Raw genomic sequence first — 21,734 nt, 5'->3', positions numbered from 1 at the left:
GTATATATATTTACAAATGTTACAACCTCTGTTATATCCTCTGGTTGAATTAACCCCTTTTTCATGACATAATGACCTTCTTTGTGTCTTTTTATAGTTTTTGTCTTGAAACCTATTTTGTCTGATTTAAGTATAGCCATTCCTGCTCTTTTTGCTTTCCATTTGCATAGAATATCTTTTTCCATCCCTTTATTTTCAGTCTATGTGTGTCTTTATAGATGAAGTGCATTTCCTTTAGGCAACAGGTCATCAGGTCTTATGTTTTTTAATCCATTCAGTCACTCAATGTCTTCTGAGTTTAGTTCATTTATATTAAATGTTGTTATTGATAAGTAAGGACTTACTACTGCCATTTTATTATTTGTTTTTTCTGGTTGTTTATATGGTCTTCTCCCCCTTCTTTCCTTCCTGTCTTCCTTTCAATGAAAGTGATTTCACTGTTGGTATGTTTTAATGTGGTGCTTTTTATTTTTTTGAATCCACTGAATGTTTTCAGATTTGAGGTTACCATGATGCTTTCAAATAATATCTTAATACACATTATGTTAGTTTATACAGGCCGGGCGTGGTGGCTCACGCCTGTAATCCCAACACTCTGGGAGGCCGAGGGGGGTGGATCATGAGGTCAGGAGATGGAGACCATCCTGGCTAACACGGTGAAACCCCGTCTCTACTAAAAAAATACAAAAAATTAGCCAGGCGTGGTGGCAGGCACCTGTAGTCCCAGCTACTCGGGAGGCTGAGGCAGGAGAATGGCGTGAACCTGGGAGGTAGAGCTTGCAGTGAGCCAAGATCGCGCCACTGCACTCCAGTCTGGGTGGCAGAGTGAGACTCTGTTTCAAAAAAAAAAAAAAAAAAAAGAAACAAAAAAAGATATAGTTTATACAACATAATTGCAATGTTATAATATTCTGTGTTCTTCTGTGTGTTTACTATTACCAGTGAGTTCTGCACCTTCACATGCTTCCCTATTGCTCATTAACATTCTTTTCTCTCAGATTGAAAAACTCCCTTTAGTATTTCTTGTAAGTCAGGTCTGATGTTAATGAAATCCCTTAGCTTTTGTTTGTTTGAAAAAGTCTATTTTTCCTTCATGATTGAAAGATGTTTTCACTGGGTATACTATTCTAGGGTAAAACGTTTTTTTCTTCAGCACCTTAAAAATGTCACTTCACTTTCTCCTGTTCGGGTAAGGTTTCCACTGAAGAGGCTGCTGCTAGATGTACTGAAACTCCATTTTATGTTATTTGTTTCTTTTCTTTTGCTGCTTTTAGGATCCTTCTTTATTTTTGACCTTTGAGAGTTTAATTATTAAATGCCTTGAGGTAATCTTCTTCAGGTTAAATCTACTTGGTGTTCTATAACCTTCTTGTACTTGGATATTGGTATCTTTCCCTAGGTTTGGCAAGTTCTCTGTTATCCCTTTGAATGAACTTTTTATCCCCATCTCTCTTTCTACCTCCTTTTGAAGGCCAATAAGTCTTAGATTTGCCCTTTTGAGGCTATTTTCTAGATCCTGTAGGCATGTTTCATTGTTTTTTATTCTTCTTCATTTGTCTCCTCTGACTGTGTAGCTTCCTTCAAGCTCATGAATTCTTTCCTCTGCTTGATCAATTCTGCTATTAAGAGACTCTGATGCATTCTTCAGCATGTCAATTACATTTTTCAACTTCAGAATGTCTGCTTGATTCCTTTTAATTATTTCAATTTCTTTGTTAAATTTATCTGATATGATTCTGAATTCATTCTGTGTTATCTTACACAGCTCTGTCACCCAGGCTGGAGTGCAGTGGTGCAATCTTAGCTCACTGCAACCTCCACGTCCTGGGTTCAAGCGATTCTCATGCCTCAGTCTCCTAAGCAGCTTGGATTACACACATGTGCCACCATGCCTGGCTAATTTTTGTATTTTTAGTAGAGATGGGGTTTCTACATGTTGGCTGGGCTGGTCTCAAACTCCTGACCTCAGGTGATCCACCCGCCTCGGCCTCCCAAAGTTCTGGGATTACAGGTGTGAGCCACTGCACCCAGCCCAAAAGAGCTATTTCGAATTATCTCTCTGAAAGGTCGCATATATCTGTCTCTCCAGGATTGGTCCCTGGTATCTTATTTATTGGTGTTTGTTGGGTTAGGTCATGTTTTCCTGGATGGTCTTGATGCTTGCAGATGTTTGCTGGTGTCTTGGTATTGAAGAATTAGGTATTTATTGTAGTTGTAGTCATGACTTGTTTGTATTTACCCTTCTCGGGAAGGTTTTCCAGGTATTCCAAGGGACTTGTGTGTTGTGATCTAAGTTCTTAGTCACTGCAATCAAATCGGCATTAGGGGCCACTCCAAGCCCACTAACACTGTGGTTCTTGCAGACTGATAGAGGAACCACCTTGGTGGTCTTGGATAAGACCTGGAAGAATTATCTGGATTACCAGGCAGAGATTCTTGTTCTCTTTCCTTACTTTCTCCCAAACAGGCAGAGTCTCTTTCTCTGTGCTGAATTGCCTGGTGCTGGGGGGAGGAGAGTTACAAGTATCCCTGTGGATCCTCCACCACTACTGGGACTGCAGTGGGTTAGGCCTGAAGCCAGCACAGCGCTGGATCTCTCCCAAGGCCCCCTGTAACCACTACTTGGCTACTGCCTATGTTTGTTCAATGTCCTAGAACTCTACGATCAGCAGGTGACGAAGCCATACAGGCTTGTGTTCTTTTCAGGGCAGTGAGCTCCCCCTGGCCCCAGGTGGTCCAGCGATGCCAGGGCTTGGAGTTGGAAACCTTAGAAATCGACGTGGTACTCTGTTCTACTGTGGAAAAGCTGGTACCGAAACCATAGGAAAAAGTCCTTTCCACTCTTCCCTTCCCTGTCCCAGGCTGAGAAGTCCCTCCCCATGTCCACCGCCACAACAGAACCATGGGAATGCTGCCAGGCCATTGCTGATGTTTACATTAGGCCCAAGGGCTCTTCAACTCAGCTTGTGGTAAATGCTGCCAGGCCTGGAACTTACCCTTCAGGGCAGTGGGCTCCCCTCTGGCCCAAGGTAGATCCAGAAATGCCATCTGAGAGCCAAGGCCTGGAACTGAGTACCCCTGGGGCCTCTTTGGTGCTCTTCCCTATTGTTGCTATGCTGGTTCCTAAGTTACAAGACAAAGTCCCTTTTGTTCTTGCCTCCTTTTTCATAAGCAGAAGAGGACTCTCCTCATAGCCACCACAGCTGTGAATGTGCTAGGTCACACCTGAAGCCAGCATGTCTCCGAATCTGACCCAAGGCCCACAGTGTGTACTACCTGGCCACACTGCTGATTATTCAGGGCCCATAGGCTCTTTAGTCAGCTGGTGATGGGTCCTGCCAGGACTAGCTCCTTTCCTTCAATGCAGCAGGTTCTCTTCTGGCCAAGGGTGTGTCTAGTAATGTCTGGAAACCAGAGCATGGAATGAAGCCTTCATGACTCTGCCCAGTGCCCTTTCTTACTGTAATTGAGTTGGTATCCAAGTTGCAAAACAAAGTCCTCTTTACTCTTTCCTCGTTTCTCAAGCAGAAGGAAGGGGTGTCTTTTGGAGCTGCAAGCTGTGTTGCCTGGGGTTGGGGGAGGATTGGCACAACTCTTTTAGCTGTCTTGCTGGTGTGTCACTGGGTCATGTGCCCCCAAGTCCACTGGCTCCAAGTCCAGTTCAGCATTGGGCCCCACCTAGGAGTGTAGTACTTGTGGCCTAGACAGCCTTTCAAATTTATGTAGGAGCCCAGAGCATTTTAGTCCATGGTGGCAAGTGCTTGTCAAAACTCAGATTCTTTCGGCTGGGATGGGAGCTTCCCGTTTGGCTAGGTCTTGTCTAAATGCTCCCTCCGTGGGCATTAGCTGAGTTCTGCCTGGTGTTGGCAGCACTGAGCTCCAATGCAATGCAGAGCAATTGCTGGGCTCTCCCTCCTTGACATGCACAGATTCTCTCTCTGTGCCATGTGGCTGTCGCTGGGGCATAGAAAAGAAGAAGTGGTGTGGGCAACTCCAAGCTGTCTTTCCTACCCTCTTCATTGCCTCTTTCTGCAGTATGAAGTTAAAATCAGGTAATGTGATTGCTCACCTGATTTTTTATTCTTATGAAGGTGCTTTCTTATATAGGTAGTTGTGACATTTGGTGGTCCTGCAGGGAGAACAATCAGTAGAGAATTCTATTCGGCCATTTTGCTCTGCTTCCTCAGGTCAAATCATGGATGTTCTTATTGCCATCTGAAATGATGAGTCCTTTCTACGGGGTTCTCCATTTACTTTGCCCAGATCCATCACAGGAATCACTATCTATGGCAGCTATAGCCTCACAAAGTGTATTCCTTAAATAATAAGACTTGGAAGTTGAAATTATTCCTTGATCCATGGGCTACAGGATAGATACCGCGCTGGCAGGCATGAAAACAACATTAGTCTTGTACATCTCCATCTCCATCAGGTATCTAGGGAGACTATATGCATTATCAAGAAGCGGTAATACTTTGAAAGAAAGCCTTTCTTTTCTGAGCAGTAGGTCTCAAAAGTGGGCTTAAAATTTCGGTAAAAACTGTACTGTAAACAGATATGATGCCCTTGGGGTTTTGTTGTTCTATTTATAGAGCACAGGCAGATTTAGCGTAATTCTTAAAGGCCTTAGGATTTTCAGAATGGTAAATGAACACTGACTTTAACTTTAAGTCACCCAGCTCCATTTGCCCCTAAGAAGAGAGTCAGCCTTTTCTCTGAAGCTTTCGGGCCAGGTATTGACTTCTTTTAAGCTATAAAAGTTCTCAATGGCATCTTCTTCCAGCATAGGGCTGTTTGATCTACCTCCAGCCTGGGCAACAAGAGCAAAACTCTGTCAGGAAGGGGAGAGGAGGGGAGGGGAAGGGAGGGGAGAAGGAAGGAAGGATAAAAGGAAAGACGTAAAGAAAGAGGGAAGGAAGGAAAGAGGAAGAAACGAAGGGAGAGAGGGAGGGAGAGTAGCCACCTCCCTCAATGATCTTAGCTAGATCTTCTGCATAACTTACTGCAGCTTCTACATCAGCACTTGCTGCTTTACCTTGCACTTTTATGTTGCAGAGATGGTTTCTTTCCTTAAAACTCATGAACCAACCACTGCTCACTTCCAACTTTTCTTCTGCAGTTACTTCTCCTCTCTCAACCTTCACATAATTAAAGGGAGCTACGACCTTGCTCCAGGTTAGGCTTTGGCTTAAGGGAATGTTGTGGCTGGTTGGATCTTCTGTTCAGACCACTCAAAGTTTCTCTGTATCAGCAATAAGGACGTTTTGCTTTCTTCTCATCCATGCATTTACTGGAGTACCACTTTTCATTTCCTTTCAGAACTTTTCCTTTGCATTCACAACCTGGCTGTTCAGCACAAGAGGCCTAGCTTTTGGGTTATTTCAGCTTTTGACATGTCTTCCTCACTAAGCTTAGTCATTTCTAGCTTTTGATTTAAAGTGAGAGACATGAGATTTTTTTCAACTGAACACTTAGAGGCCACTGTGTTAATTGGCCTGATTTCAATATTGTTGTGTCTCAGCAAATAAGGAGGCCAGAGGAGAAGGAGAGAGATTGGGAACATTGTTGGTGGAGCAATCAGAACACATGCTACATTTATGAATTAAGTTTGCTGACTTCTACGGGCATAGTGTGTGATGCCACTAATTACAATATTATCATCAAAGATCGCACTGATTGTAGATCACTATAACAAATATAACAGTAAAGAAAAAGTTTGGAATATTATGAGAATTACGAAAATTATACAGACATAGGAAGAAAGCACATGCTGTTGGAAAAAATGGTGTTGGTAGACTTGTTCTATGCAGCACTGCCACAACCTTCAATTTGTAAAAAAAACAAAAAAACAAAAAAACCCCGAGAAACAAAAAGCAAAACATAGTATCTGTGAAACACACTAAAACAAAGTTCAATAAAATGAGGTTTACCCGTATTTCATTTGCTTCCACATAATCTGAGAAATTGCTAAGTCCTTCTGATAAAGTACGATTGCTTGAAGAATCTTTCTGCCATCTACTTATCGTTTTATTGATTAAAAACATTTTTTTTCCTAAATTGAAGTTTAATCACTGCATTGATCTTCTTTACTTTCGACTGACTTCATAAACCTCTAACTTATCCTTTCTTTTTGTCCTGAATTGCTGATCACACTGATGAAATATTTTAAAAAACAGACACCTAAATTTAACTTTCATTTTCAAACACCATAGAGTTGCTACATTCTACGATCTATACTTATAATGCAATAGCTGAGAAGATCTGTTGCTGTTACTACTCAATTTAAAACAATGCACTGAATGCATTTTCTGCAGGATCAGACATTTCTTTAAGTCACTAAAAAAAGATTATGTACCATGTCTTTTAGGGGAATGATTTAAGAAAAAAAAAACCAAAAACTCATATAGCAATATTTGAATGAGTTGACAATAGTTTTTACAATATTTTGACCAATTACCAGTTTTGCAATTTGTATAACCAGCTGTTGTTTTTAGATTCCAGCTAGTTTTGTGTATAAATAGAGTATTTCATGTGTCTTTCCCCTCCCTCTATGTGTCTTTACACGGTAGAAAGGTTTCCAAAGGCAATGGCAATTAGTGGTGCTGTCTGAGGCTAACTTCCCAGGCAATTTAGGCAAACAAGATTTTAGCCTGAATTTTCCAGGTAATTGCCTTGTTTTGCTGCTAAGGGCAGTTTGGGGAAGAGTAGCAGGATTAGACTAAAATACATTTTTTAAATCCACACACTCAATAGCAGCATGTGTTTGTAACTGTCATGTATTTTGGGAGACAAAAAAATGATGCCCCACGGCAACAGTATTTGGCTGAAAGACCAAACCATCTAGGTTAATTAAATATGCAACATTTCTGCTAATACTCCTAAACATGTTCAATTATTATACCACTGGAAAGATTTTCCATTTTTCACACCAATTTCTACCCTCCCAACTCGAGCATCAGATTTGTATATGGATTAAAAAAAAAAAAAGCATAATAACACCACCACCAAAAACCAACTGTTTCAGACGCACAGTATACCAACCCATTAAACAAGTCAGTGTGGCAAAAATATAGCCTGTAGATACAGGCAACCCAGATATTTATTGACTTTGAAAAGTTATTAAAATTCCAGAAGCCTCAGTCTTCCCATCTGAAAAGGGGCAATAATAAATATTTTCACAAGCTGGTGTTAATGCCCATTCCTGCTTCACAGAAGTTTTCTTTAATTATTTTATTTTATTTTATTTTTTCAGAGACAGGGTCTCACTCTGTCAGTCATGCTGGATGCAGTGGTGTGATCACAGCTCACTGCAGCCTCAAACTCCTAAGTGATCCTCCTGCCTCAGCCTCCCCAGTAGCTAGGACTACAGGCAAGCAGCACCACTCTGGTTAATTTTTAAATTTCTTTAGATGTGGGGTCTTGCTATATTGCCCAGGCTGATCTTGAACTTCTGGTCTCAAATGATCTGTTTGCCTTGGCCTCCCAAAGTGCTGGGATTACAGGCATGATCCACCACACCTGGCTTCTTTAAATATTTTTAATAAATTTATAATCACAGGTTTAAAATGCACTTTTTAATCATTATAACCATTGCATACCTCTGAATGTAACAGCTCATGATAGTACTTCTTTCACTTTCCATCCATGATGTAAAATATACTACCTTTTAATTTTCCTAAATTTGCCTTTTTCAAGTTTCAAATAATATCCTTAGATTTTATAACTGAAGAAAAAATTCTTAGAGCCGCACTTTTCATGATTTCTAGACCTCTTTAACAATTATCATCTCTTAAATACTTGGGATTTCTTGGCCAAAGTGAGGCAGAGAATTTCTAATTGAAACCCAAGTCATTTAAGTATATGGGAATTTTTAACAGAATTACCCTAGAGCAATAATTTGCAAATGACTGGGGAACATAAGGGCACTTTTAATTTGAAAGAAAAACCTTTTTAAAGGTACTTTTGATATGATCAGCCTATCGCTCAGCAAAGAACTGCTGTTAGGGCATTTCACTTGGCTACAAAGATGTGAAAGGCATGAATCTTACAGCCACTGAATTGTGTTGGTCTCTGAGAGCTCATAATCCAGGGAGTGGTCTGTATTATTAGCTACTGACTTGCTTTCAAGTACCATTTGAGGTGTTGATCAAAATCTTTAAGTACTTAGAACCCTGAGCAATTTAAGGATTGTGTGTCTCTATGCAGTCACTGAGATAAGCTATTTTTCCCCCTTTCCTTGCATAATGGTCTGGAGGGCAGGGTGTGTCCCTTGGAGGTCCGCTGTCTGCAGATTTTCCAGGCTATTGATCCTTTTTTCCCCCCTTCTTGTAGAGTAGATTCTTCTGGTAGAATGACTCCCCAGCGTGGATGCTTTTAAAAGATGACTTTATTGCTCTTGACTCAGCTTTTAAATATCTTTTAATGTGTTTTAAATTTTCATTTGCTTCCTTGGAGTAATCCATAAACTAGTCTATAATTTCAAGAACTGCCATAAATCAGCAATACAAGGTTCACCTGAGTTGCCTGTCCTTATGTCATATACTAGGATCTTGTATCTGCATGTAGACAAACAACCTAGGAGTTTGACTGGAATATAGCCCCAAAGACATTATTTCAGCAGAGGCACACAGATAGATGACAGTGAAAATCTCAGTTCAGTAATTTACCTTGCAACGCATTTGTTCTGCATGGAGCTCTTCGTGGTGATCCGGTAGACACTGGGAAAGCTTCTTCTTGAAAGTTCGTAGTTTCTCCAGGGAATCTGCTATTCCTTTCTCACATTTTTCCCAGTCCTATCATGTGAATAAAAACAAATAGCATAGATGTTTTTGATGTAGGAATCTGGGGGAAAAAGAAAAGATACACTCTTCTTCATTCCCAGAGAAAGAATGAAAGTTACACAGATGGCTGGGTGTAGTGGCTCCTACCTGTAATCCCAGCACTTTGGGAGGCCAAGGCGGGTGGATCACTTGAGGTCAGGAGTTTGTAACCAGCCTGGCCAACATGGTGAAACCCCATCTCTACTAAAAACACAAAAATTAGCTGGGCATGGTGGCAGGCTCCTATAATCCCAGCTACTCAGAAGGCTGAGGTAGGAGAATTGCTTGAACCCGGGAGGCAGAGGTTGCAGTGAGCCAATATCAAGCCACTGAACTCCAGCCTGGGTGACAGAGCGAGATTCCTTCTCAAAAAAAAAAAAAAAAAAAAAAAAGGAAGTTGCCTGATGAACAATATGAAGGTAGGCCCACACTCATTGCCAGGGGAGGCAACATGCTCTTGTCATCTGAAGAGCTGAGTTGAAAACTGACTCTGTTACTGATTATCTGGGTGGCTTTAAGCAGATAATGCTCTATGTTTTCCCTATGAAAATGGAAAAAATACAAACTCTCCATATTTATTGGAGCCCAAAGGAAGCAACGAGTGTCAAGGCATCAAGCACAATGATCAGAATATTATGGGTACCCACAAATGTTATCTGAATCCAAATCCATCTCTGCAGAGGTAGGACTATAATCTCAGCACCTTGTCCCTTTCTTAACTCCATCCATAACTGCACCCAATATCTACACTTTCCCAAACGTACTATAAGGGATTAAAAAAAAAAGAGGATATGGAATGTCTTACAGAAAGAGAAACACACACTACAAAAGCAAGGCATTTTTGACTGGCTTTATCTTGTTCATGCTGAAACATACATAGCAAAGGATTAAATGTGTAATACATAAAAACCCATATAAATTAAGACGTAGAAGAAGAGAGATAATGCACAATTTAAGAAATCTATATCTAATATACAAAGTAGCGGTAAGTGCTTTGGAGACGAATAGGCCAGGACAGATGGTAGAGATTGGCAGTATAGAATGAGGTAGATCTCTATGTACTGACAAAATAAAACATCTATTGTGTGGTTATGTTTTGAAAGGTTACACAGCAAACTGGTAACAATGGTTACCTCTCGAGAAGATAGGATAATTTGGATGGTACGATAAGGGAAATTTCATTTTTTACTCTGCATACTTCAATTATTACCTAACTTTTAAAAATCAGACACATGTAATTTTTTTGTAATAAAAATGTGAAAATTTTTTAAATGACAGGAACCAAAGTGGAGCTTGATTTTTTTTATAGCACCTTATCTACATATTAATTCATATCTGGTTTCTTAGTGCCAGTGAAAATTAAACTTAACTAAACAAGTCTCCTTCATGTTGTCCAACACTGCCCGTTTGTCAAATTCTCCAATCCAGGCCTTTCCGCTCCCTACTCATCTCCCCAGTGGCCACTCCCTACACTATGAATTACAGAATTCCAAAGCAAGACAACTAGAATCATGGCTAGAATCATTTTTAGTTGTCAATATGGTGTCAAATCATGTTCCATCTTCCTTCACAATATCTCTTTCATTATCAGCAGTCTTTTCTTATCTGGATTCTTTCTACTTCTCTCTTGACACCTTAGTCTGAGCATAACAACCGGGAGGTGTTATTACCACAACTATCTTCTGGAAGCAGTGTTGACTAAAGTGTCTCCTAACTCAAAATATCTTTATTCAAAAAACTGAACTGAGAATTTGGCACAAGTCTCATTTCTCTTTAAAATTCCTTCATGGAACTTCTTAGAGTACATAACCACATTCCCTCTTCCCAATTACCAGAAAAAAAAAGTCCTTAAAAAACAAACAAAAAAAATTGTCTACCAGGGACAGAGTTGTTGAAATTCTCCTTTGTTTTAAAATATCTTGGCCGGGCGTGGTGGCTCACGCCTGTAATCCCAGTACTTTGGGAGGCTGAGGTGGGTAGATCACGAGGTCAGGAGATCGAGACTATCCTGGCTAACATGCAGAAACCCCGTCTCTACTAAAAATACAAAAAATTAGCCGGACTTGGTGGTGGGCGCCTGTAGTCCCAGCTACTCGGGAGGCTAAGGCAGGAGAATGGCGTGAACCCGTGAGGCAGAGCTTTCAGTGAGCTGAGATTGCGCCACTTCACTCTAGCATGGGCGACAGAGTGAGACTCTGTCTCAAAAAAAAAAAAAAAAAAAAAAAATCTATCTATCTATCTATCTTTGTGTTCCCAGGCTACAATTAGCTCATCATGCTAACCATAGTGAGGGTAGACAAAAAGATTCTCTTTCTGCTTAAATTAAATAACATTCTCAATAAAACTATCAAACACCCTGAATTCAATCAACATGCAGTTGACAAAGGTTTATTGATCTAAAAGAGATAAGACCATCACAGGTGCCACGACCCACACCTATAATCCTAGCACTCTGGGAGGCCAAGGAGGGCAGATTACTTGAGGCCAGGAGTTTGAGACCAGCCTGGTCAACATGGTGAAAACCCATCTCTACTAAAAATACAAAAATTATCCAGGCGTGGTGGTGTGCACCTGTAATCCCACCTCCTTGAGAGGCTGATGCGTAAGAATCACTTGAACCCAGGCGGTGGAGATAGCAGTTAGCCAAGATTGCACCACAACACTCCAGCCTGGGTGACAGAGTGAGACTCTGTGTCAAAAACAAAAAACAAAAAACAAAAACAAAAACAAAAATTAAAAAAACAAGAAAGAAAGAAAGATCAGCTTCTTACTTTTCAGAACAAAATTAAGAGATGATAGTGAAGAAGGTGAACATACAGAACGTGGAATTATAATGCCTATTTTTGGCATACTTACTAACAGTATTAAAAGTTAAATATTATAGCTGTGGTAAAAAAATACACTAAAATGAGGGTATATAAACAATAAAATGTAGATTCATAAATTCCTTCTTAGGCAAACAAGATGTAGTGTTAAGAGTCAAAATAAAATAAACTTTAACAAGAAGAGAAGAGGGATTCCACTTTTCAAGGATGACTTAGATTCTAAATCTATAACTAAGTCCTTTTATGACATGAATTATAAGGAAATAACGTAATGTCATGAGCCTGCAAATATCTCTTAAAGTGGATGTTTTCTACACCAACAAACAGACAGACAAGAAAAGCAAATGTAGTGACTCAGTCATCATGCCTTATTACGTCTTGGAAACATCTCCAAAAATCGCATCACAAATTAAAAAAAAAATGATTAACATGTTCTCTACAGGATGAGTTACAATGTTTTAAATCCTTTCCTAAAAGCAAAAGGAAGAAAATGAACTTGGCATATTACATTACTGATGAAATTGTGCTGTGTGCAAATAATAGCTCTTTATAGATGTTCAGTGGCATTTTTGATGGATTGCTTCCTACACAGAAGGCAATATTTTATTAAATAAAATTCAATATAAATCCAGTGGGTGTGCACACTTTAAGTATTAAAAAAAAAACAGAAACCAAAATCTTAGTCATTACCTTCGATACAAACATGTGACAGGCCCAATTTAATAGATACCCTCATTCAAGTGTTGGTAATTATCAACATATACAGGACCATAACATTTAGGTGTCTTTACTTTTGAAGATCATAATAACATCAACTATGATATCACTATCATTCATTTAGTGCTCAGTATGAGCCAGGTAAGATACCACATGATTCACTATCATTATTTCATGAAGTCCTCACAATGGCCACATGGAGATGGTGAAATTATATATCCACTCTACAGATGAGGAAACTGAGGCTTAGATAAGATAAGTTAACCAGGTCACTTGGTTTACCATGATTTTAATTTGAGATTATCTTATTTTAGAGGCCCTGTCGTTTTGAAACTGCTCATTTAATTATGCATTATACATGCAATTGGAGAGTGAGAGAGAAAAGTATATTGTGGGAGGTCCGGATAAATCTACATTTTCCAAAACTTACTGTGTGATCAGTATGTGATCTGCATCCAACTAAGGGCTTAATATACCTCCTGGAGATTTTATCTCATGGCAACTTGCTTGGATCAGCTAAGATAAATCAAGAGTATCTTTCTGGATTGGTTTTTCCCTTCCATAAAAGAAGAGATACCAATCTTGAAAACCACTTTAGAGTCTCAGATTAGGGAGTGGAACCTACCCTTTGAATTTCTATATGGATTTATAAAGTCATCACATGGCTAAGGTTTCACACTGGCCATTAATCAGAATTCATGGCTTAGACAGTCTTATTAGACTTTACTTTGTTGGGAGGTTGTCCTGAAAAATCAAATGCTGAAAATTGGGAAACTTTTCCAGTTTGTTCAAGATAAGACAGAGTCTTAAATAAAACACTGAGGATCAAAATGCTGCAGGATATTATTTCATGATTTCATTATTTGATTTGCAGAATAACAACGGGAGGAAGTAGTACAACGACTAAAAGAGTTTTTTGGTTCGATTTTTTCTCACCGAACTTACTTTCAACAAGAAGGCTAGTTTTTTCTTCTGTTCTTCCAGCCGCACGCTGGCTGATTTCCATTTCTCTTGGATTTCAGTGAGTTCGGCCTGCAAGGCGGCCTCAGCGCCACTATCCGCAGACAGAAGGAGTTGCTTGCCAGCCTCCACAGTCAGGATGTAGCTGCCTTGTTGCCGCAGGAACACCTTTTCTTTGAACTGAAAGGAACCATAGCTTTTTATTTTCTCATTCTTTCTTTCATTGTTTCCTTCCTACAAGGCTTTTTAAACGGCCCTAACTGAGCATAGCATGCCCTCTTTCATCCAGCAAGCATTTATTGTGGTGGTGCTTTGCACACGCATGCACCAGTGAATAAATGAGTGAGAATACAATAGAGACAGGCTTAGTTTCTATCTCCAAGGTAAGTACAATTGATGCAATAAGAATCACTCTCTAAGACTGATGCCTGGGAATACAGAAGGATATCTGACCCAGCAGGGGGCGCATCAAGAGGCAGAGAGGCTTCCTCAAAGCAGTAAAGGCTGAATGAGTCTTGCGAGACATGAACTTCACCAGATTAAGAAGGACCTGGTGCGGTGAGATGAGTGTGATCAGGAGTGGAGGAGAGGACACCTTCTGACAGAGAAATGAGGATGCGCACATTCACTATATAAGAAAAATATGATAGATTCAGGAAACTAAATATGGTTTTCAGTGGCTGGAGTGTGGACGGCATGTGAGAGAGTGGTAGATGAGGCCAGACCACATCTTGCAGAAATTTGGTTTTTATACTAAAAGTGACTGGGGTTCACAGAAGAATACTGATGTTTGGATTAAAGTTTTAATAAAAGCATTCAGGAATCAAGTAAAAGTAGAATGGAAGAAGGGTATGTGCTGGATATACTAAGATTAGGAAGTTACTGTCTATCTGGGCAAGAAATCATGAGTACCTAACCAAGGCAGTGGCAGCAGGGATATAGAGTTGGGGAGATTAGATAAGGGAGTGATAGACAAGGAGAAGTATAGCTCTCAAATTATTCTAGGATTCCTAGACTGATGACACTTCCTGGAAGTGTGATGGGAAAGGGAGAATAGTCGGTCCAGAGATCACAGGTTCTGCTGGGACCCACAGGGTACAAGGCATCTGTGATGCACATAGACATAAACCCAAAAGGTGGTTGGAAACACGAGTCGAAAGTACAGCAGGTAAATATGACCAGAAGATACCGATATGCCCCTTCTCTGCTGGTAGGGGGCAGTTGAAGTCATGTCTGCGAATGAGGGCTCCCAGAGAAATCTGGAGGAGAAAGGAACCAAAGAACAGTGACTTTAAAGGAAGAGTCACTGGGTACACTGACTGGGTACACTGGATACACTGGGAAGAACTCACTAGAATGATAGGAGGTATCTGTCTAAGAAGCCAGAAGCCCGAAGGTAAGGGGCAACCTGGAAATGAACAAATAACTCAAACAGGACAGGGCTTCCTGTCTTCTTTGGAGTACTTAAGTTACGTGTTTAAATTGCTCAAGAATAAAACGTATGCAAGCAACATGAAGTTTTTCTTTCCTTGCCATTACCTTTTCATCTCTGCTGGGATTTAGTGAGCTGTGGCAGGCCATAATGTGTGAAGTGTGAGAAGCTTTTGTGAGAGGCCGGGGCTTACTATCATTTCACCATTAGATATGGGCTTTGTATTGCAATCATTTTGTGTATTTCTGTTGACATTTGAGAACAATGTTTGTCCCAGTTGCAATGTCACTCTAGAGTCCTTTTGAAAAACCGAGGCGAAGGTAAAGTGTACGGTGGAAATGCCTAAGAGGTGTGAGAACACTGTGTTTTGCATCTTACCTGCACTTCATCAAAGAGGGTCCTTGCTTGTTGCAGTGGTATAGGAACACTTCCGAGACCACTCATGGGGAGGTAGGACACTTCAACCAACCATTTACGAAGCTTTTCTGCCATCTCCCTATAGCGTTGCCACTGGCGAATCTGGCTGTCAATGATCCCCCGCCTCTGCTGGGCCCTGCGAATCACTCCCTGCCACTGATTACTGAGGAGTGTCAATTTCAGGTTGAATTCATCCCTAGTGAAGAAATAATTACATGGTAAAAAACACTGTTATCTTGGATGCAGTTATGCAATCAGCCAATGTATGCATTGTCAACAACCCTAAGCCCTGAGAAGTGATCTAGGGTGGTGGTTTTCAAATATCATGCCATGATCTATTATTGGGTTATTGGGTCTATTGTAATTATTTTTTTAAATTAAACTACCGGTGTTTGCAAATGGTGAATGTTTTCATGTCTCAGCATAGGTTGAAGGCAAATATACAATAAGGTCATTGTCCTTCACGCTCTCTCCCTGAAAGCATGAAAGGGGAGGAGTGGACAGCTGCAGATGCAATGGGAATAGCTGCAAATCCTACGCAGCTCCATAGCAACACGTGCAGCCCGTGATGGTGATGTCGTTTTGTGGGCCACACTGCAGGAAAACATGTGGACAAGGCTTATATAGAATCTCTGTCTTCAGTTCGAATCATAAGCCACTGGAATCAAACTATGTGATTTAAAAAGATTTTTTAAAAACTGTACTCCATAAACTCTCTCAGTATTCCCTCATAATAAATAGCCCCAACTTTTAGCAAATCATTTCACACATTCATCTGAATTATCTCTTCTACATTGTAGGCTGACTTCACTTTATTCTTAGAAAGATGAAAACCTGTTATCATAGTCTATATAAATGTCATTAATATATTTAGAAATAATAAATTTTCCTTAAGATTTCTCAAGTTCAGGCTAAAGAATACCAGATCTTCTAACGTGTTCTTACCTGTTTTCTAGCTTTAAAAAAATATAGGTAGTTCTTCATTAAGTTTTATTTAATATTTAACTTATGGCTCTAGAACTGGCTAGTAAGAGTTTGTCCTATATCAAACAGAATGAGTTTCTATGTAGATTACAGTGTTATTCACACATAAAGTGCAAGTAATATTGTACTTTAATACTAAATACTGAATATTTGCACTTCTCTACTATAATAGTTTTGCGTTATCCTCTTCTCTTGAGGGTAGAAGCAACTTTGAATTGGACTTACTATTCTGAACTTGTATCTTCTCGAAACTTCCTATTATCCAGAACCACTATAAACTTTGATTTTTGTAACCAAATATGCTGTTAGTCCTAGAAACTTATTTAATGACTCAACTTAAACAAAAGATGAATAATATACAGTCAACATCAACAAAACAAGCATTAAAAATAAAATGTCCTAAATAAAGCCCCTGCAAAAAATTTCGCATGCCCTCTCATTTTAAAAATAGATCCATAAAGGGCCGGGCCCGGTGGCTCATGCCTTTAATCCTAGCACCTTGGGAGGCCAAGGTGGGTGGATCACTTGAGGTCAGGAGCTTGAGACCAGCCTGGCCAACATGGTGAAATCCCGTCTCTATTAAAAATACAAAAATTAGCCAGGTGTGGTGGTACGTGTCTGTAATCCCAGCTATTTGGGAGGCTGAGGTAGGAGAATCACTTGAACCCAGAAGGTGGAGGTTGCAGTGAGCTGAGATAGTGCCACTTCACTCTAACCTGAGCGAAAGAGTAAGACACTGTCTCAAAAATAAATAAATAAATAAATAAATAAATAATAAAATAAAATAAAAAAATTCATGTGATAGCTACTAAGATTTTGATGATGACTTCTGTTTTTGAAAGGAAATTCTGCTGTATATAATCAATGCAGTAGCATTCAATTGTGATGAATTAGGTTCATGATACTTCCCTAAAAGTTACAAGCATCTGTCATTGCAGAAAATGTACAACTCCAGGACCTGAGAATACCATATAATCCTGCTTTCCCTATCAGGTAACCATCCAAGGCCTCCTAGGATTCCCCACCCTCTCTTGATACAACCAAGCTGTCCCAAACTACCTGCCAGCATGAGGAATTACTTAAAACATGACATTGTTCCCAGTGCTGAACTTGAAGCTCTAAAAAACATAACTCACAAATTAACTTTCAGAACACAATACACTTGCAATCTGGGGCCTTCTTATTGTCAGTAGGTTCTAATCTGATTTTTTTTCCTTCAGCTTTCAAAATTCTTTATCCTCAAGTCTAACCTCCCATTTTCATCTCTTTGGTGTATTTTCCCTAAATGTTAGTATTTAAAATTTAATAGATGCTGGCTTGCATGTGAGTATTTAATTTTTATTTTACTTAATGACTCAAACATTTATAATATTGTTAGAGAGTTGGCTAAGAAATGATAAAGCAAAAGATAAAAGTTAATTGTATTTGTATTTGTTTTATTTTCAAGGCCTTAAATTCTCAGGAAAGCTCATATTTAAGTTTGGCTTACTTAAAATAGAATAAATATGATATCACATTTTGTTGTTCCAAGCTTAACCATGAAGATCTTTTATGCAATTCCAAAGAAATATCCACTTAAAACTGAAATTGCTTCTACAACATTAAAGACGAAACTCTCAATAAACGTAATTTATTTTTTATTTTTTGAAAAAATATCAAGTTAATTATAGTCACAACTACTGGTTCCTAAATATGAGAAAGGTATACATATGTAATAGAATACATGACGCTAATATTCAAATATCACCATGGAAAACAGATTAGATAAAGTAAATATTGTTTCCAGGAAATATAAATATAGTATGAAATTGTCATTTCACTTGCCATAAATCCGGGGAGAAGATAAATTTTTACCTCTCCAATTTTAATAAAGAGATAATTTGCTATTGTAAATGAAGAGGAAGAAAGATTTCAGGCGGCATGTAATCTGACTTAAGGTAGCAAACCATTTTCAAACACAGAAGAATTCTCATGGCATGAGAAAGCTGGCTGGTATGATCCAGTACTGACTGAAAACCAGACATGAGCTCCAGGCCTGATTCTGTTGCTACTTAGTTCTGCGACCTTGGTCAAATCTGTTCACATTTATGGATTTCAGGTTTTTCATCTATAAGTAAGAAAGATGGGCTAGTGATTTCTATGCTCCTTTTACAAAAAAAAAAAAAATTCTGTAATTATGTGAGAATATTAGAAGCATCTGTTTACAAACCACTGACAGGTCATTGATATGGCTCATGCTGATCTATTCATTAATTCCATTTCCTACAGATGACTAGTGAAGGTTGGCTAGGTGATTTCCAATTACTCTATGCCCTTCATATAATATAATAGCAGTTCTCTAAAAAGATTCAATACTCAGTTATTTCAGAGATTGAGACAAGTTTCTCCTCCAATTACTGAGGCTCCACCACAGTTCAATTGCCTCAGGAAGATTGGATATATGCCCTCTAATCTGCTCATTAAAAAGAAAATGATTAATTTACTGGAACCTTTCTTTATAATAATTTATCAAAGATCTTACCTGTCATCAACTTGACCTTGTTCTAGAAGACGTTGCCCATCAATAATGATTGAGTGCAAAATCTGCTGACGACTGAACATCTCGGCTTGAAACAACTATAATTTTAAAAAAAGAAGAACATACTTTAGAGTTCCTAATTTTAGTGACTGGTTCTCTGATAACTTTCCAAATATTCTAGTGTTAGCAAGACTATGAAAGCTATCACCAGCTGAATCAGAAAATGTGTGAAATCCTACAGTTTAGGAATCATTTATTTTTAAATTATCAATTAAGATACACTCAAAGATAAAGTTTAGTGTCTGGTTTACTAAAACTAGGTGACAAAAGTAGAATTATATTTCTCTCCTTTCTTTCAAAAACACCTAATAAATTAACACACAATTTGTTTTCTGGTTTATTTTGTGTATAAAATATGGTCCATATTCAAAACATAGAGAACAGCTCAGGGCCTTTAAAGAAGTCAAAGAAAAAAAAAGAGCCTAGTCTTTTTCTGTCTTTTAAAACTCACTGTTTTTAAGTTTCAGTCAGGTTAATAAATTTATTTCACTATTTAAAAAAACTCAACAGCAGATCCTTCTAATTATTTCTACTGTTTTTTAAACAGCTTTATCGAGCAACAATTACATACCATACAGTTCACTCATTTAAAATGTTCAATTTAGTGGTGTTTGTTATATTTACAGACTTTACAATCATGACCACAATCAATTTTAGAATTTTTATTGCCCCAAAAAGAAAGTCCATCCTCATTAGCAATCATTCCCCATTTCCTCCCAACCCTCCAGCCTTCAGCAACCACTGATCTATTTTATGTGTCTATGGATTACTTATTCTGGACATTTCATACAAATGGTATCTTGCAATATGTAGTCTTTTGTGACTGGTTTCTTTCCCTTGGCATAAAGTTTCCAAGGTTCATACATGTTGCAACATATATCAGTACTTTATTCCTTTTCATTGTGAATAGTATTCTATTACATAGACATATCACATTTTATTTATCCATTTATCAGTTGATGGACATTTGGGTTGTTTTCACCTTTTGGCTATTATGACTAATGCTCCTATAAACAATGTACTTACATAAGTTTTTGTGTGGACACATATTTTCATTTATCTTGAGTATATACCTAGGATATACTGGGAATTGCTGGGTTATACGATTATGCTATAACTCTATGTAACTCTATATGGTAACTCTATGTTAACTGTTTTCCAAAGCAGCTTCACCATATTACATTCCCATCAGCAATGTATTAGGGTTCCAGTTTCTTTACACCCTCACCAACATTTGCTATTTTTTCATTACAGTCATCCTTGGGGGAGTGAGATGCAATCTCATTGCTGTTTTTTTCTATTATTTCATCATCTGTCAACTCAATAAAACTGGATTTAAAAATACCTTAGATATCTTTAAATTCTCTATTTAAAAAATTCTGAATTGTTTTTCTTTTCTCTTAGGTAAGACTTATCTCTCCATATGCATATAATTCATAAACACACAGACCAACTTAGTTACACCAGTAAACAGCAACATAAGGACTAACAGTGGGCAAATTTATTAATTTACTTTTTATATAGTTCTTCTCCCTCTTTGTTTCTTCAGAAATAATTATAATGCAATATAATCAAGAGGTACACCTGGAGAGACATTTGATAGATTGATTTCCTGGTATAAAATTCATATATGCTCTTTGAAGCTCACAACATTTTTAAAGACTTTTGATCAAAGCATAGTCTCTTAAGCAATTGACCTTGGCAATATTAAAGTAGTCTCTAACCCAATTGAAAATTTTCTAACGATCTATACACTTTCCACCAACTTTGCCTGTCTTGAGTAAGTAACCTTTAACCACAACTCTGGCATGATACTTTACAAGGAACTGAAGGCTGACATGTGCTTATACCCAATCAGAGCAGCGAATAGGACTACATTTTTATAATTAAGTTATCAAAACCTCAAGCTTAAGAAAGAAGGCAAAATGATGCAAGCATTTGGACACTCAGGGCAAAGGGCATGATTTTAATTCTCCCACACAGCATTTTATAGCATCTTCCAAGGGCCTACAAATTTCTTCTTACCCTCAAATCTACTGATACAACTTACCTCATGTGCTCTCTGCTGTTCCAAAAGATGCTGATAATTTCCTGAAATCTCTACTGCTAACTTTTGTTCTGTCTGAACTAGGAACTCCATCCATGTTTCACATTTTTCCAAGAAAGTCTGATGTTGTAGCAAAAATGACTGCAACTTGCTGAAAGAACAAAGGGCAAAGAACAATGGTTATTTTGCTGCTTATTCTTATATCTCTAGCATATAAAACTAGATTAAATAATCTCTGTGCTCAATTCTCATTGGACTACCACAAAGCTTTCATGTTAGGTGGTAAAATGTTTTTTTAAAAATGAAGAAAGAGGCCGGTTATGGTGGCTCATGCCTGTAATCCCAGCACTTTGGGAGGCCAAGGAGCGCAGATCACCTGAGGTCAGGAGTTCAAGACCAGCCTGGTCAACATGGTGAAACCCCATCTCTACTAAAAATACAAAAATTAGCCGGGTGCAGTGGCGCATGCCTGTAATCCCAGCTACTTGGTATGCTGAGACAGGAGAATTGCTTAAACCCGGGAGGTGGATGTTGTAGTGAGCCGAGGTTGCGCCTTTGCACTCCAGCCTGGGTGACAAGAATGAAACTCCAACACACACACACACACAAAAAAAAAAAAAGAAGAAGAAAGACAGTTGAAAAAATATAAAGTTTAAAATGTACCTTTTTAAAAATGATAAAAGTTATGTATATACTTTTAATATATTCTTACTTAAAAGAGTTTTCTGATTAAAGTGCTATTTAGTACATTAAACATGAGAAACGACTTTACAATTTGAATTTCCCACTTTTAGTTCAAATTTTGTCAGTGTTATGGGAAAGATCAGAATTTAGAAACATACACAAGTCATGGGCTTATAGTCTATTGACACATTGGTGCTATGGTGTGAACGTGTCCCTTCCATAATTCAGGTGATGAAACTTAATGGTGAATGTTCGTAATATTCTGAGGCAG

The 21,734-nt window shown here is 38.5% G+C and overlaps 1 protein-coding gene across 22 annotated transcripts in view; it reads right to left on the bottom strand.

Annotated features, from left to right (window-relative positions):
* The window catches only part of SYNE1 (spectrin repeat containing nuclear envelope protein 1), a 523,271-nt gene that overhangs the window by 71,310 nt on the left and 430,227 nt on the right, over window positions 1-21,734 (bottom strand). For all 22 annotated transcript variants that reach the window (XM_021936839.2, XM_031667714.1, XM_021936840.2 and 19 more), the window contains 5 exons: window positions 20,783-20,930; window positions 18,676-18,770; window positions 15,132-15,366; window positions 13,307-13,501; window positions 8,667-8,792 (listed from right to left, as the gene is read on the bottom strand). In XM_021936839.2, the coding sequence (XP_021792531.2) occupies window positions 8,667-8,792; window positions 13,307-13,501; window positions 15,132-15,366; window positions 18,676-18,770; window positions 20,783-20,930 (799 nt within the window). The remainder of the gene's footprint in view (window positions 1-8,666; window positions 8,793-13,306; window positions 13,502-15,131; window positions 15,367-18,675; window positions 18,771-20,782; window positions 20,931-21,734) is intronic.

The sequence above is a fragment of the Papio anubis genome, chromosome 6, assembly GCF_008728515.1.
Source record: "Papio anubis isolate 15944 chromosome 6, Panubis1.0, whole genome shotgun sequence".
Taxonomy (NCBI): Eukaryota; Metazoa; Chordata; class Mammalia; order Primates; family Cercopithecidae; genus Papio; species Papio anubis.
This window is presented reverse-complemented; position numbering and strand designations above follow the sequence as displayed.